A 16,488-nucleotide genomic window follows, 5' to 3' on the forward strand; every position below is an offset into this window, starting at 1 on the left:
AAATGTACTACATTATATATATATACATATGTAACCCAACTGTAAATAATAAGGAAGCCATTCTGTTGAAAGGTCCAAGTGTCATAAAACACATGAACGAAGTTTGAGTGCTTTATTAATATTACCAGAACTACTGAAACTACTTTTTCCTGAGGCCTTGCAAACTGAACATGAATGATGTGACATAAGTTTCAGGAAAATCACCACAAAGCTTATATACAGACAATGTCTGAGCCTGTTGCTTCATGGGTCACTTAAAGAGATCACCAAAGATTCTAAATGCAAACCAGAAAATCTCTCCAATTGCCACTGCTTGCCTTCACTCCATCTAAAGATGCTCCTACCCTGACTTTAGAAATCTCGACTGGCTACCTTTGCAATTCAGAAACTGGTTTATCATTTTCTCCACTCATTAGCCATTGCTTTTCTTTTATTTTCATAGAAATGCCTCTTGTTTAATACCTGATGACTTGAACCATAGGCCCACCTTTGGAAACACACCTGCATCACCACCTCCTGAAATTAGTTTAACAGAACTGACCCATTGTCAGGACTATGATTCCTTTTATGAGATAAATTACCACCTCAGCTCTTAGTATGTGAAGCTTCCAGGGAAGTTTCAGTGAAGGGAACTCTAGGGGCTTAGGGCTATCCAACACAAAATGTTCCACAGTGTCGTACTGATTATTTTGAATTAAAGTTACTTAAGAAATGGCCAGTGCAAGAACACTAAGACTTTCCTTTGTCTCCGGAAAGGAGGAAATAAATTCTACATGTGAATGCTACCCCTCACACACCAGAAGGCAGAGAGACCACCTCATTGTCAGTGAGAGGGAATTCAGGGCCAAGAATTCTGTATAAACAAATCTTGTTACTTTCACTAATTTACTACCCAGTCCAAATCCTGTTTAAAACCCCTTACTAGGGGCACCTTGGTGGCTCAGGTGGTTAAGCTTCTGCCTTCGGCTCAGGTCATGATCTCAGAGTCCTGGGATCGAGCCCCGCACTGAGCTCCTCATCGGGCTCCCTGCTCAGCAGGAAGCCTGCTTTTCCCTCTCCCACTCCCCTGGCTTGTGTTCCCTCTCTCACTGTGTCTCTCTCTGTCAAATAAATAAAATCTTAAAAAAAAAAAAAGAAAAAAGAAAAAGAAAATCCCTTACTAATTACAGCTCCTGAACATAAGAACATAATTGTCCTGCACATTCTTCACAGATTTGTGCTTCTTTTTTTTTTTAAAGATTTTTATTTATTTATTGAGAGAGAGAGAGAATGGTAGAGAGAGAGCATGAGAGGGAAGAAGGTCAGAGGGAGAGGCAGACTCCCTGCTGAGCAGGGAGCCTGATGCGGGACTCGATCCAGGGACTCCAGGATCATGACCTGAGCCGAAGGCAGTCGCTTAACCAACTGAGCCACCCAGGCACCCCAGATTTGTGCTTCTTTGTCCGAAATGTACAAAAGCTTCCTACCTTGGTCATTCTTTGCATCTCAATTTCATCATCAGTCCTCAGAGCGCATGTAATAAAACGCTGATTTTTCCTTTTGTTAAAAAAACAACACATTACCAGAACTCTATGAATGAATTTAAGGAAAATTGTATGCATACAGTTTTGTTTTATTTTATCATTTTCTAATTCAGTAGCAAAAATTAAAATATCATTTTTCTCACTCTTATTTTTAAGTTAAATGTGTTTAAGATCTCTATAGTAATACTATATTTCATTTTATTTGGACCTGTAATTCCATTTGGACTTTCACATCCAGTCCACAATTGCAACCATCTAAAATATTTTGTATACTTACTGTATTTTAAACATTTTCTACAGTTTGGTTTAATGCAGTGATATAATCTTTTTGATTTTTAATCTTATGATCTTTTTTAAGATTTTATTCATTTATTTATTTGAGAGAGAGAGACAGCATGAGCAGTGGGGAGGAGCAGAGAGGGTGGGAGAAACGGGCTCCCCGATGAGCAGGTAGCCCGACATGAAGCTCCAACCCAGGACCCTGGGATCATGACCAGAGCCGGAAGCAGATGCTTAACCATCTGAGCCACCCAGGTGCCTGGAGCATGTGACTCTTGTTCTCAGGGTTGTGAGTTCAAGCCCCATGTTGGGTGTAGAGCTTACTTAAAAAAACAAAAAACAAACAAAAAGCCTTTTAAAAAAAAAAGATAAATTTTCAACTCACTTGAGTAAATACCAAAAAGCATGACTGCTGTATCATACAGTATAGTAAGAGTATGTTTAGTTTTGTAAGAAATTGACAAACTGTCTTCCAAAGTGGTTATAACTTTTTGCATTCCCATCGGCCATGTATGAAAGTTACTGTCATTCCACAGCCTCATCAGCATTTGATGTTGTCAGTGTTTAGGATTTTGGCCATTCTGACAGGTGTGTGGTGGAATCTCACTGTTGTTTTAATTTGTATTTCTCTAATGACATAGGATATGGAGCATTTTTTCATATCCTTATCTTCTGTCTGCCTATCATTTTTGATAAGGTGTCTATTCAGGTCTTTGGCCTGTTTTTAGTGGAGTTTTTTGTTTACTTGTTGAGCTTTAAGAGTTCTTTCTATATTTTAGATAACAGTCCTTTATCACATATGTCTTTTGCAAATATTTTTTTAATATTTTAATGAAGTCCAGCTTATCATTTCTTTCATGGATCATGCCTTTCCTGTTATTTATATTTTATTGCCATACCCAAGATCATCTAGATTTTTATTTTATATTATCTTCTCAGAGTTTTATAGTTCTGTGTTCTACATTTATCCATTATGAGTTAAATTTTGTGACGGGTATAAGGTCTGTGTCTAGATTATTTTTTTGCATATGGATGTCCAGTTTTCTTCAGAACCATTTATTGAGAAGACCATCTTTGCTCCATTGTAGTACCTTTGCTCCTTTGTTAAAGGTCAGTTGGCTATATTTATGTATACTTATTTCTGGGATTTCTATTTTTTTCCATTGGCCTGTCTATTCTTTCATCAGTACCACACTGTCTTGATTACTGTAGCCTCATAGTAAGTCTTGAAGTCAGGTAGTCTCAGTCCTCTGACTTTGTCCTTCTCCTTCAATATTGTGTTGGCTAATCTGGATCTTTTGCCTCTCCATATAAATTTTAGAATGAGTTTGTTGATATCAAAAAATAAATTGCTGGGATTTTGACTGGGATTGCAATGACGCTATGGGAAGAAGTGACATCTTGATAATTTTGAGTCTTCCTATCCATGAACATGGAATGTCTCTCTACTTCTTTCTTTCTTTCATCACAGTTTTATAGCTTTCCTCATGTAGATATTGTATTTATTTTGCTAGATTTATAAATTTTATTTTTTTAAAGATTTTGTTTATTTGAGAGAGAGCAAGCACTAGAGAGAGAGAGCAAGCCCAAGTGGGGGCCAGAGGAAGGGGGAGAAGCAGGCTCCCCCCTAAGCAAGGAGCCCGACATGAAGCTCGATCCCAGGACCTCAAGATCATGACCCGAGCCGAAGGGAGATGTTTAACCAACTGAGCCACCCAGGCACCCCACATTTATAAATTTTAAATTTTTGTTAGATTTATTTATAAGTAAATAAATAAATCTTTTTTAAAAAATAAGATTTTGATTAATTTATTTATTTTAGAGAGAGACAGAAAGCATGAGCAGAGGGAGAGACAGAGGAGGAGGGACAGGGAGAGAGAGAATCTCTTAAGAAGACTCCACGCTGAGCACCAAGCCCACATGGGGCTTGATCTCACAACCCAGAGATCATGACCTGGGCCAAACCAAAAGTCAGAGACTTAACCAACTGAGCCACCCAGGTGCTCCTCACCCCCCAAAAATAAATCAAATTAAATTAAATTAATAAACATTTATGTAGCTTTTACTATGCAGTATATACTGAGCACTGAAGGGACTTAAAGGTGAATAGATACTCTAACTTTGCTCTTAAATATTTTTTGTTTTTGTTTTTGTCACTTAGGACTTTTTAGCCACAAATAACAGAATACATGAATACAAGGGGTTTAAAGATAAGAAAATCCAGGGGTGCCTGGGGGCTCAGTTGATGAAGCATCTGACTCTTGATTTTAGCTCAGGTCATGATCTAAGGGTTGTGAGATTGAGCCCCCACGTCAGGCTCCGTGCTCAGTAGGGAGTCTGCTGGAGATTCTCTCTCTTCTTCTCCCTCTCTTCCTGCCCCTCCGCCTGCTTGCTCGCTCTCTCACTCTCTCTCTTTCAAATAAATACATCTTAAAAAAAAATAAAGATAAGAAAATTCAATATTTTATATTACATGAAATCAGGTGATGAAGATTATATGGGTTAACTGTTCATTTCATCATCAAAATGATAAGAGATTCATGGGCACCTGGGTGGCTCAGTTGGTTAAGCATCTGCCTTTGGCTCAGGTCATGATCCTGGGGTCCTGGGATCAAGCTCCACATTGGGCTCCTTGCTCAGTGGGGAGCCTGCTTCTCCCTCTCCCTCTGCCTGCTGCTCCCCCTGCTTGTGCTCCCTCTCTCTCTCTAATAAATAAATAAAGTCTTTAAAAAAAATGTTAAGAGGGTGCCTGGGTGGCTCAGTTGGTTGAGCAACTGCCTTCAGCTCAGGTTATGATCCTGGATCCTGGGATTGAGTCCTGTGTGGGGCTCCCAGCTCAGTGGGGAGCCTGCGTCTCCCTCTGACCCTTTCCCCTCTCATGCTATTTCTCTCTCTCTCTCTCTCTCAAAAAAATAAATAAATAAATAAATAAATAAAATCTTTTTAAAAAATGTTAAGAGATTCATTTTTGCTCAGCTATTCTCAGCCTGCTGGCTTCATTTTAGGTATGTACACTAATAAACCCCAAAAAGCTACTGAAGATCTTACATAACACCTTCATTCAGCTATTCCTGGTGGAAGACAAATGTCATCTCTCCTTGTGCTTCTATTTTTCTGGGAGGCAAATCTTTCCCAGTCCCACACAGCAGAGTTCCCCTTGCATCTTATTTTGAGAATTGCATACCATGCTTGTGGATAGACCAGTCTTTGGTAAAGGAAATGGTACATTCACAAAAAGTGGGATAAGTAGTGAAGAAGAAAGGAAAAATGACTGTTAGGAAGGCAATCAACAGAGCACTCTCTAGGGTTACAGTATATCAATGGTACTGCTAGTCTAGTGTGAAAGCTGGGGAAATTATGAAATCATAGCATATTAAATCCACCATTAAGTTCATGATCATCTCCCCTCTTCTAGTTACTAATGAGGAAAATGAGACCCAGGTAATCCAATTGAGTACCATCCAATCCGAGGTCCTAGTACTGTGTAGCAGCAGGACTTGCATCTAGTTTACTAGACATCCAGTTACTAGATGATTTCTGCTCCAGCATCCTTTCTATTAAGAGGTTTTCCCCCATTTGTTGGTTTAATTCTCTGTCTTTTGCTAGTCCAGTAGTGCCACATGATCCTCAGAAGAAAGAAATCAAAGATCTAAACAACTGAAGTTCTTTTTGGTTAGATAGATACAGAGGAATCGTTATGTTTTTGAAATATATTTCACATTTGAATCTTGTTTTAAATAAATTTGATTTATTTGAACAATCTTTAAATGTAAGAGTGGCAAAGCATAATTTCTTTTGCTTTTTTCATTGAAATGTATCATAAGGAAAGTTATGAAAATTCTTTCATTTAGAGTTTTATCTGGTTTCCCACTGTATTGTCTTAATTATGAAGTATATTTTTCCTTTGAGATAAATACTTTTTTCATTTACCAAATAAATTATTACTTGCTTATACTATTATATATGTTTTCAAAGAGTTTTTGAAATAACTTTTATCATGTTACCTACTTTAAGTCATGTATACTAAGAAAGGATTCAAAAAATTTTATTAACCCCAGACTTGAGCCTAGAGCGTTCTGCTACTAGTTGTCCCCATTCTCCAAAAAAAACCCCACATTTCCCATCACCCTAGACAGCACTTTTTGGATCAGACCCATAAGCTAGTCCAACACACATAGGGCCAAGTAGGGACATATCTTTCATTTTGAAATTTACCTCCTTAGGCAACAAAAGTGAACCTGAGAATCAAATTCTTTAATTTTGTTTTTATTCTGTTTATCTCTGAAACCATTTCCCTGTGTCTATTGTCTAATGTTTTCTCTATTGAAGAAATGTGAGATCATGGAATATTGGTGAGAAACTCTGGGGTGCTGATATATTTCTTAATTTTCCTCAAATAATAATCACAGGCAACTTTCCTGCAGAGGCAAACCAGCCAACCTATTTTTTACTAACAATCCTCTTCCAAGGCACTTTTATTGGTAAATCTTACTGTTTATTGACCAAACAAAACAAAACAAAACAAAACAACCACAACAACAAAAAAACCCTTTCCTTCTTCCCAAGAAGGAGAGGAGTTTATAAGGAAGTGTGGACTTTGGATTATCTGAGAGGATAGTGTTATTCTCCAATAAATGCTACCAAATATCATCACCTATTTCTACATGACACTTTAAGTCTCTTCTAACATTTTACCACTTGCATTTCTAGGCCAGGCCCAGCTCATTTTCAGTTGCTAACTTGAGTATGTGCCATTAAGACACAGCAAATTTTCATTTCATGGATGTGCAGAAAGATGATGACTCACTTGGTGTCAGTGTGTCTTTTAATCTCTGCCTCATACCAACCTCACTACTCCTTTGCTGTGAATACTTCTCCCCCACTACCTCCACCCTTTTCTAGGATATCTTAGGCACCATATAAACTGACAGAAAGAACTATTCCTTTTTCTGATCCTTGTCCTCCAGTAGGTTGGAGCCTATTTTTGACTCCAACTTACATTTTGGCAACATTTACTGGCCTTGCTATTTGTTATTCCTCTATAGTTTTGGATTTTTTTTTTAAAGATTTTATTTATTTATTTGACAGAGAGAGACACAGTGAGAGAGGGAACACAAGCAGGAGGAGTGGGAGAGGGAGAAGCGAAGCAGGCTTCCCGCAGAGCAGGGAGCCCGATGCGGGCCTCGATCCCAAGAACCCTGGGATCATGACCTGAGCCGAAGGCAGACGCTTAACGACTGAGCCACCCAGGCGCCCCTATAGTTTTGGATTTTATCTCAAATTTATTCCTACCCCCATCTTTAAGTTACCTTGTTAATCAATATAATTATCATTCCTACCTTACTATATGTCTTTCCTAAGAAAAGTACTCTTCCCAACCACTTCTGTTTGATCTACCTGATTGTTGCGTCATTTCTTGTTCACACACCAAGTCCTTCATTCCGATATCCAGTATCTCCCCAATGTGGCCCTGACACGACTCAGTCTTTTCACTCGCTACTTGTCCCCTCTTATCTCATGCATGATCCAAGTTGTACTTCTTCTTTCTTGAATGTCATTGTGTTACTTATCTCCTTCCATAAAGTGCTTTATATAGCTTGTACAGTTTCGTACATCTTTATGTAGCGTCTTATACAGCTTTTCCTTTCTGAGAGAATACGCCATTTTCCTTGCCCCAAACACAATCTATTCAATATCATAGCACTCTTTAAGGCCCATCTCAAATGCAACCTCCCCCAACGGGTTTTTCATTCAAAACCTCTTGCCATCCTTTTTTCATTTGTCTATTTGCCATTTGAATTTCCCTGGATTATATGATTCTGTAAGAGAGGGATAATGTCTTAGTCACTTTAGTCATTTCTAGACTCTAATATTCTTCTGGGCTGTGAGTGGTTATTATAGAGTTTTGAAGCTGTGAGTTTAGTGTTTCACTTAGAATGCAACTCATTTATCTTTTAGTAATTCTAATTAATCTTTTAACACATAGGGCAAGCTCTTCTGATTTGCTTTCATTTTCCTGTTGGCTCTTTCTACACATCAGTGCTATTGACAATCAGTAACTTAAAAAATAATGTAAAGATTGCTGTACTGTTTTAACTCGTTCTCTATATTTTAATCATCTGTATGTCTTCTAATTTATATTTTTCTTCCTTGAAAGTGGGTCACTGACATATGTGACCCAAATCCAATCCCCATGCTCATGCTTTCTGATGACATGTCTTTTCATTGTACTGTATATGACACTGTGCTGAGACAGCAATGAATACTTTTGGGACCAAAATAAATGTGAGTGAAACACCTATCTTAAGTTTTTGATATTTCCTTTATAAGCCCCAAATAACAGCAATTATCGATATAATTTTATTAAAATTGAATGACTTAGCAAATGTGCCCCTCCTAGGCCCAGGATTTATGCACAAAAGAAACATTTTATATTTAATAATAATAACCACTTTCAATGAGTCATAGTCCTTTCTTATTTATGAAATTGAGTTTGAGGAGGTAGAAAATGAGAGTTAAGTACTTTTGAAAATCCTACCCCTTCAAGCTACTTGAGACTCATTTCATGCATGAAAGGACTGACACTTTAAGGGGAATCTAGTGATCTGAATATGTTCAGCTTTTCTTTAGTCATTTACACAATTAGATTTCTTTCAAACGAGAATACAAAAACAGGAGTAAAATTGAAAATTCTCCTGACCAGGGTCACCCAATTCTCAGTAAACGTTTTTATATACACTGGAATTGTTAAAAGTGTAATTGCATATTTATCAATTTGCAGAAGAAATTGAAAATGAAATTTGAGTCCACTACTGATAACATTTATACAGAATTACATCAATGTTTGCAACTATCATCTTTGGTGAGGAAATACTGTCTCTATTCTTATCTCTATCTTGTCAGGCTACATTAATCTCATTTGTCTTTAAATTATTTGTTCTTTATTAGCATTTAGGAGATATTTTTTAGCATACAATTTTAAATTATTTATATTTATCTAAGATCATCCCTTCTACTAGTTTTCATAAAGTCATTAACCAGATTTATCTGTCTCCCCATGCCTTTTTTTTCAGCACACTATGGGCTGATATAACCTTATTTTGTATAAGTATTTTACAACTTTAATCTGATTCATGTTCATTCCTTTTCTTTGAACTGTTCTATGTATTCTTATTCATACTTTTATTAGGATAAAAAAATTTATTCTTATGTTGAATACTTGTCCATATTGATCTTCAAAATTGTGTTCTGGTGATCTTTAATCTATAACTGTAATCTCTTTGAAAAAATAACTGTGAAACCTGCAGAAGAGTGTGAGTGATGCTTGATAAAGATTCAGTTATAAATTGGGGAAAAAACAAATTCTTGTCTCACCTAAATGTGAGACCTGAAACCATAAAAATCCTAGAAGAGAACACAGACAGTAACTTCTCTGACATCAGCTGCAGCAACTTTTTTCTAGATAGGTCCCCTGAGCCAAGGAAAACAAAAGCAAAAATAAACTATTGGGACTAAATCAAAATAAAACCTTTTGCACAGTGAAGGAAACAATCAACAGAACAAAAAGGCAACCTATGGAATGGGAGAAGATATTTGCAAATGACATATCCGATAAAATATTAGTATCCAAAATATATAAAGAACTTATACAACTCAACACCCAAAAAACAAATAATCCAATTATAAAATGGGCAGAAGAAAAAAAAAAAGTGAAAAATTCTCAGAACACATGAATAGACATTTCTCTAAAGAACACATCCAGATGGCCAAGAGACACATGAAAAGATGCTCAACATCACTCATCATCAGGGAAATGCAAATCAAAACCACAATGAGATATCACCTCACACCTGTCAGAATGGCTGAAATCATGTGTTGGTGAGGATGTGGAGAAAGGGGAACCCTCTTGCACTGTTGGTGGGAATGCAAACTGGTGCAGCCACTGTGGAAAACAGTACAGAGGTTCCTCCAAAAGTTAAAAATAGAACTACCCTGTGTTCTAGCAATTGGGTATTTACTAGGTATTTACCTAAAGAATGCAAAAACACTAATTCAAAGGGATACATGCACCCCTATGTTTAGAGCAGCATTATTTACAATAGCCAAGATTTGGAAGTAGCCCAAATGTCCATTGATTGATGAACAGAATAAGAAGTAGTATAATTATACAATGGAATATTATTCAGCCATAAAAAAGAATGAAATCTTGACATTTGCAATTACATGGATGGAGCTAGAGAATATAATACCAAGCAAAATAAGTCAGTCAGAGAAAGACAAATACTATTTCACTCATATGTGGAATTTAAGAAACAAAACAAATGAGCAAAGGGGGAAAAGAGAGAGAGAGAGAGAGAGAAAGAGAAGCTAAGAAACAGACTCTTAACTTTAGAGAACAAACTGATGGTTACCAGAGGGGAGGTGGGTGGGGGGATGGGTGATATAGGTGATGGGGATTAAGGAGTGCACTTGTCATTATAAGCACTGGGTGATTAAAATAAAAACTGAAGGGGCATCTGGGTGAGTCAGTTAAGCATCTGAGTCTTGATTTTGGCTCAGATCATGATCTCAGGGTTGTGAGATCAAGCCCCACATTGGGATCCACACTGGGCATGGAGCCTGCTTAAGATTCTCTCTCTCCCTCTCCTTCTACCCCTCCCCACCCATTCTCCCTCTCTAAAAAAAGAAAAATAATAAATATAAATAAATAAAAACTGTAAAAAAATAGAGGAGAGAATCTGATGTTAGTTTTCAAGTGTCAAAATATTACAGGTGTATGAATGTGGGTGTGTGTGGGTAGGTGTACACATATGTGTGCAAAAGTGTAAAAAAAAAAAACAAACCCTTTAATTGCTCTGCCTGGGTGTTTCAGTCAGTTAAGCATCTGCCTTCAGCTCCGGTCATGATCCCAGGGTCCTGGGATTGAGTCCCACATCGGACTCCTTGCTCAGCAGGGAGTCTGCTTCTCCCTTGGCCTGCTGCTCCCCCTGCTTGTGCTCTTTCTCTCTCTCTCTGACAAATAAATAAATAAAATCTTTTTTAAAAAGTTAAAAAAAAACTTTAATTAATCTTATTACTGACCTGTTTTTATTGATTAAATTTTTCTACATTCAGAAGTTGTCCTATATTTTTATTCTAAATTTTTGCTAGTACAGCTATTAAAGAAGAATACTCAATCAAAATATTGATATAAGGAATAAAGTATTTAAATTAAGCTTGGCATAAAGATGATAAAAGAGAAGATATATATAACACAGCATCATGTATATACATGTTATGGTTTCCCCCTGCTCCTCCTTTTTTTCTTTTTCTTTGAATATTGGTTTGAGGAACACCAAAATGATTATGAAAAAGTTGGCTGGAAGAAGCAATCTCTACACTTACCCTAAGATCTTTTTGCTCGTAGGAGTGGGCAAGGCAATATGAGGAGTGATTGACAGAGGCACAGAAGTGGCCTTTGGTAGATTATGGGCTTTCCCAAAATCTCCTCCTTAGGCTAGCTCATTTCTTCTCAACTTCTCTGATAAGGCTATCTTGGGATATTTATTTTAATACACCGATTTCTGGGCCGCATTCCACATCAACTGAATCAGACTCTCCACAAGGAGGGGCCTGGGAATCTGTGCTTTCTCTTCAAATATGTATGTTTTGAAAGGCAAAATGAGAAGACTTAGACTTTTTAAGTTGTATAATTCTGATTATAATGATTTTTCATGATGGAAAAAGGGAGAAGAATTTTTTGTGGTCATGTGGATTTTGGTGCATTAGAATTCGAAATAATTCTTGTTTCATTTATTTCAGTGTCATTTTGGTGGAATCCTGAACATTTGTATCTTTACCATAACAATGAACTGAATCTGGACAATTAGTTAACCACATGAACCACTGGTAAAAATTTTTATTTTATAAACTGCTAATTATCAGAGAGAATTCAGTATAATTTGCACCAAATAAATTTAATCTAAATTTACAAATTTAATTTATTCAAATAATTTATATTATTCACACTTTTATTCAAATATATCTGTTTATGTGTTACTAGGTTCATGTGCATGGTAACCGAATAAATATGCAACTGATAACATTAATATTTAAACTTCTTCTATCTGATTTGTGAAGTCAGTGTTCATAGTTTATTTATTTATTTATTTTTTTAAAGATTTTATTTATTTATTAGAGAGAGAGAATGAGAGATAGAGAGCACAAGAGGGAAGAGGGTCAGAGGGAGAAGCAGACTCCCCGCCGAGCAGGGAGCCCGATGTGGGACTCGATCCCGGGACTCCAGGATCGTGACCTGAGCCGAAGGCAGTCGCTTAACCAACTGAGCCACCCAGGCGCCCCAGTGTTCATAGTTTAGAAAGAGTCATTGAATTCTGAATATGGAAGTAGGGTTTTTAAAACTTAAATTGCTTTATAATTCTAATATCTTTATTTTTTTTAAGATTTTATTTATTTGAGAAAAAGAGAAACAGTGTGAGTGAGCATGAGCAGGGGTGAAGGGGGGCAGAGGGAGAAGCAGACCCCCAGGACCCTGGGATCATGACTGGAGCCAAAGGCAGTCGCTTAACTGACTGAGCCACCCAGGCACTCCATAATTCTAATATCTTTTATTTATTTTTTTATTAAAGATTTTTATGTATTAATTTGTCAGAGAGAGAGAGAGCACAAGCAGGGGGAGGAGCAGAGGGAGAGGGAGAAGCAGGCTCCTCACTGAGCAAGGAGCCAGATGTGGGTCTCGATCCCAGGACCCTGGGATCATGACCTGAGCCGAAGGCAGACGGTTAATGACTGAGCCACCCAGGTGTCCTTCTAATATCTTTTAAACTACAGAAAACTATCAAGGGTGAAACAGATTAAGAAGTATTGATATGACAATTATGGAATGGCAAGGCAAAAGAAAATAATGTAGATTTATATTAATGAATTCGATTGATATATTAGCCTTTATCACTATGCCTTTAGTATATTTTACACCCTTTGTTTCTGTCTGTGTGATCCCTTTAGATGTAAAAATGGCTCAACAGGTAAAAGTTGGGGTAATTTTGATTACATGGGACTTCCCAACGTTAAAGTCATCTGAAATCATTACAATGCTGGGGCCAATCTTGCTAAGATTAAAATTAATGTATTTTAATTTCCAAAAGTGAATTGAACTTAAGCCAATATTTTTAAGAAATTCTAAAGATTGTATAGATGTTTGATTTCTCTACTGGTTGTTCTGTGAGAAAAGTTGTTAAAGAAGATACCATTTGCTCTCAGTGCATTTGCTTTATTGAATGCTCATGTTATGCTTAACTAGGGCTTTCAAAGCCTTGCTTTCTCTTTTGACTTTAGTAAACAATACAACATGAATTAATAAGTTGAGCTTTAATACTATACCATACCATACCACACTACATATCATACTATAACATATCATACCAGGAGATTTTAGATATCTTATGTTAACTTATTTGTAGATATCAAATACTATTATTGCCAAACACTCAGTAAACAGTTCATCTAGAAATCTAACTTTTCAGTCCCTTGCATCTTCTTAACTAAATGGTTGCTTTATGGTATAGGTTTCACCTGAGTTGTCTCAAAAGATTTTCTTTACTTGTACTTTTGAATAATTTACAGTATCACATATTAAACTAGAGTCAAACTTCAAAGCACTGCTGTAGGTATCTTTGAGCATAAGAAACAAAATATTGACTCAGTTTAATGAACAGCAAAATTAAGTCTACTTTCACAATTTGGGATGCAATATAAGAATTCTGTCTCACAGACTTTACCATGTTTGTTTCTTTATATCATGTTCTGGAATGTATTTGACTAGATCCAAAGTTCCAAAGTTACTGAAGCCATAGACACTAAAGTTACAGGTAGAGGTATTTTTCTTATTATGGTATATCTGCCAAGCCAAAAATAAAATAGAAATCACGAGTTTAAAAATATTTATAATTTAATTTTGGCAGGAAAGGAAACCTTAGAAGTACTCATCTAAAATAATTACCAAGTCAGCATGAAGTAAAGCTTAAGAAGTGTGTCTACCATGGTCTCAAGATTTATTATTTTTTCTCATATAGTCTCTTCCACTTACATTACTGAACTTTCTCCGTTCTCTCAACCCTCCCTGTGATAAAAGAAACATAAAGTTGGTGAAACATTGAGTGAGGGAGTCATGATCCAGCATAAGTCAGGAAGAACGTGATCCAACATAGTGGAGTCAATCTCCTGCCGATTGACCTCCAAAGAATAAGACAGAGCCATTAGTTTAAAGGATTAAGGATTTACTCCATATACCTCTGTGAAGATTATCACCCAGATCAAAGGCAAAGGTGGGACTTACAAAGGAAAAGCTACAAAATTTCTCGAGGAAAAGGGACTGACCAGTTTATACAAGTCCTTGGTTTGTCATTTTATGACTGACATGGACGGCTGAGCCCCAAATCCTATGATGAATTAAGATAGAGTAATCACAAGTTCACTAAAAGGTTGATTTCTCTGAAATGCTAGAGTTTCTTCATTTTCTGGGATCCTGACTATTTGCTTTATGACACCTCCAGGCTCTGGGTCATGCAGCAGGAAAATCCCTACGTACTTACCGAAAATTTCCACAACTCCAACCATCATATCCACGTTCTAGACAGCAGCAGAAAAAGAGGAAGGATGGTGGAAAGAATGTGCCCTCTCCATTTTGAAAACCTTTGCAAAAATTCAACACAGCACTTCTGCTTATAGTCCAGGGGCCAAATCTTAATCAGATGACTGAACCCAGCTAGAACGAAGACTGAGAAACCTCTCTCTCCTCCTCACATGACTAAATAAAATCAAAGTTTTGTCATTGAGGAGGAAAGGACAAATAGTTATTTGGGTGAGAAGTCAACAGTCTCCTTCACAAGGGCACACAAAAAGAGTTTTATCGCAAACAGCACAAAGTTATCTAATATTTCATCAATCTGCTTCCATTGGCATAATGAGGCCTTTTGATCTTTAAATATTTCTTAATAAAATAATACTTAGCAATGTTACAAGATCACAGTTTTCTTAAAGCTCTTATTATTATTTGCCTTTGAAGAAAATTCCAGGCACAAATAAGATGTAAGAATGCACATTTAAAATCATGACTAGGGGGTGCCTAGTCATTAAGCATCTGCCTTCGGCTCAGGTCATGATCCCAGGGTCCTGGAATCGAGCCCCGCATGGGGCTCCCTGCTCAGTGGGGAGCCTGCTTCTCCCTTTCCCACTCCCCCTGCTTGTGTTCCCTCTCTCGCTGTGTCTCTCTGTCAGATAAATAAATAAAATCTTTAAAAAATAAAAAAATAAAATCATGACTAGAATGGAAGTCCTGTATAGTATCTTTATGGTCACTTTTTTATGTAATCTAAAATGTAATAACATTACATTGTCTCAACAAAAACCCCTGGTCTGATCTCTAGGTCTAACCCAAAAGGTAACACTGGGAAATAAGAAAAGGTTAAAAATAAATCCCCATAAACTGATTGGATTAATATTAGAACTTTTAAAAAATATTCATGTTCTTTTCTTTTGAGGCACATGGTAATATTGCACTTCCTTACCAATGTTGAGGCTATATGTGAACATATAAGTTCTTTGGTCGAAAAAAAAAGTGCTGTACGTTATTTGCAAATTAAGTATCATTGGGTGATTTTTCAGATTCTCCTTCCCTGCCACATGTAAAAACTGATCCTCGCTCAGCATGGGTGTACCTTCTGAGCGTACCTCTGAGTATACCTTCTCCATCTATGATGAACATGTAGTATGAGCAAGAATTAAACTATTATGTGAGCCCACTGATTTTGTATGTTATTTGCTGCTGAAACATGATGTCTCCCAAAGGATATATTTTCTCTTCTCAAATGAACTTTATGGTACTGAAATTATCTTTCAGGTGTTGTTAAAAATATAATAGAAACGTTATTAAAAAATTAAAACATCTCTATAAATTGTTCTTTATAAGTGATAGATAAATATTTTTTAAAAATTTAAGGGCACCTGGCTAGCTCAATTGGAAGAGCATGCAATTCTTAGTCTTGGGTTGAGAGTTTGAGCCCCACGTTGGGTGTAGAGATTACTAAAAAATAACTAAACTTTAAAAAATTTAAATAGTGTAGAAGGTAGACACATTTTACTTTATGAGAATATGAAGCATTCACATAAGCAAGAAGAGTTAACAAATTCTTGTTCTAATTAATCCCAAAAGAATTGCTTGGCAAGGACCAGTTTTAGGCACAATTTAAAATTGATTGATGGATCAGCTATGCTCAGAAATGACCCCTTTGAAAATAATTTTCTACACTAATATGATTTGCTCTTCTTTCCAGCAATATTAACTTATGTACTCATTCAACAAATACATACTAGGTGGTATCTCAAGCACTCTTTCGTACTAAAGAATACAGTGATGAGTCAGTTATATCTGGTCCTCAAGGAGCCCAACATCAAGTAGAAAAAAATAGACAAATATTTCAGTTACACAAGGCAGGATGCTTTCAGTATTATATGTTATTTGAAAAAAAATGATCTATGAGTTGATAAAAAAAGAATATCACTAGATATTAAAGAGAACTTCGTGGAAGAGGAAAAGATATTTAAGGAGAATTATGAGGTACTAAACCCTTTTTTCATGTATATACTGTACTCTATTGTTTTTATTTATCGTATACAAATGGGGCTTTGA

The 16,488-nt window shown here is 36.5% G+C and overlaps 1 protein-coding gene across 1 annotated transcript in view; it reads right to left on the bottom strand.

Moving 5' to 3' along the window:
• The window catches only part of MAGEB16 (MAGE family member B16), an 89,666-nt gene extending 88,137 nt beyond the window's left edge, over nt 1-1,529 (bottom strand). Inside the window, exon 1 of the mRNA XM_025857903.2 lies at nt 1,467-1,529. Within this exon, the coding sequence (XP_025713688.2) occupies nt 1,467-1,484 (18 nt within the window). The 5' untranslated portion in view covers nt 1,485-1,529. The remainder of the gene's footprint in view (nt 1-1,466) is intronic.
• Between the last annotated feature and the right edge of the window lie 14,959 nt (nt 1,530-16,488).

This window comes from Callorhinus ursinus, unplaced genomic scaffold, assembly GCF_003265705.2.
Source record: "Callorhinus ursinus isolate GAN/ISIS: 27379988/994484 unplaced genomic scaffold, GSC_fseal_2.0 scaffold16, whole genome shotgun sequence".
NCBI classification, from domain to species: domain Eukaryota; kingdom Metazoa; phylum Chordata; class Mammalia; order Carnivora; family Otariidae; genus Callorhinus; species Callorhinus ursinus.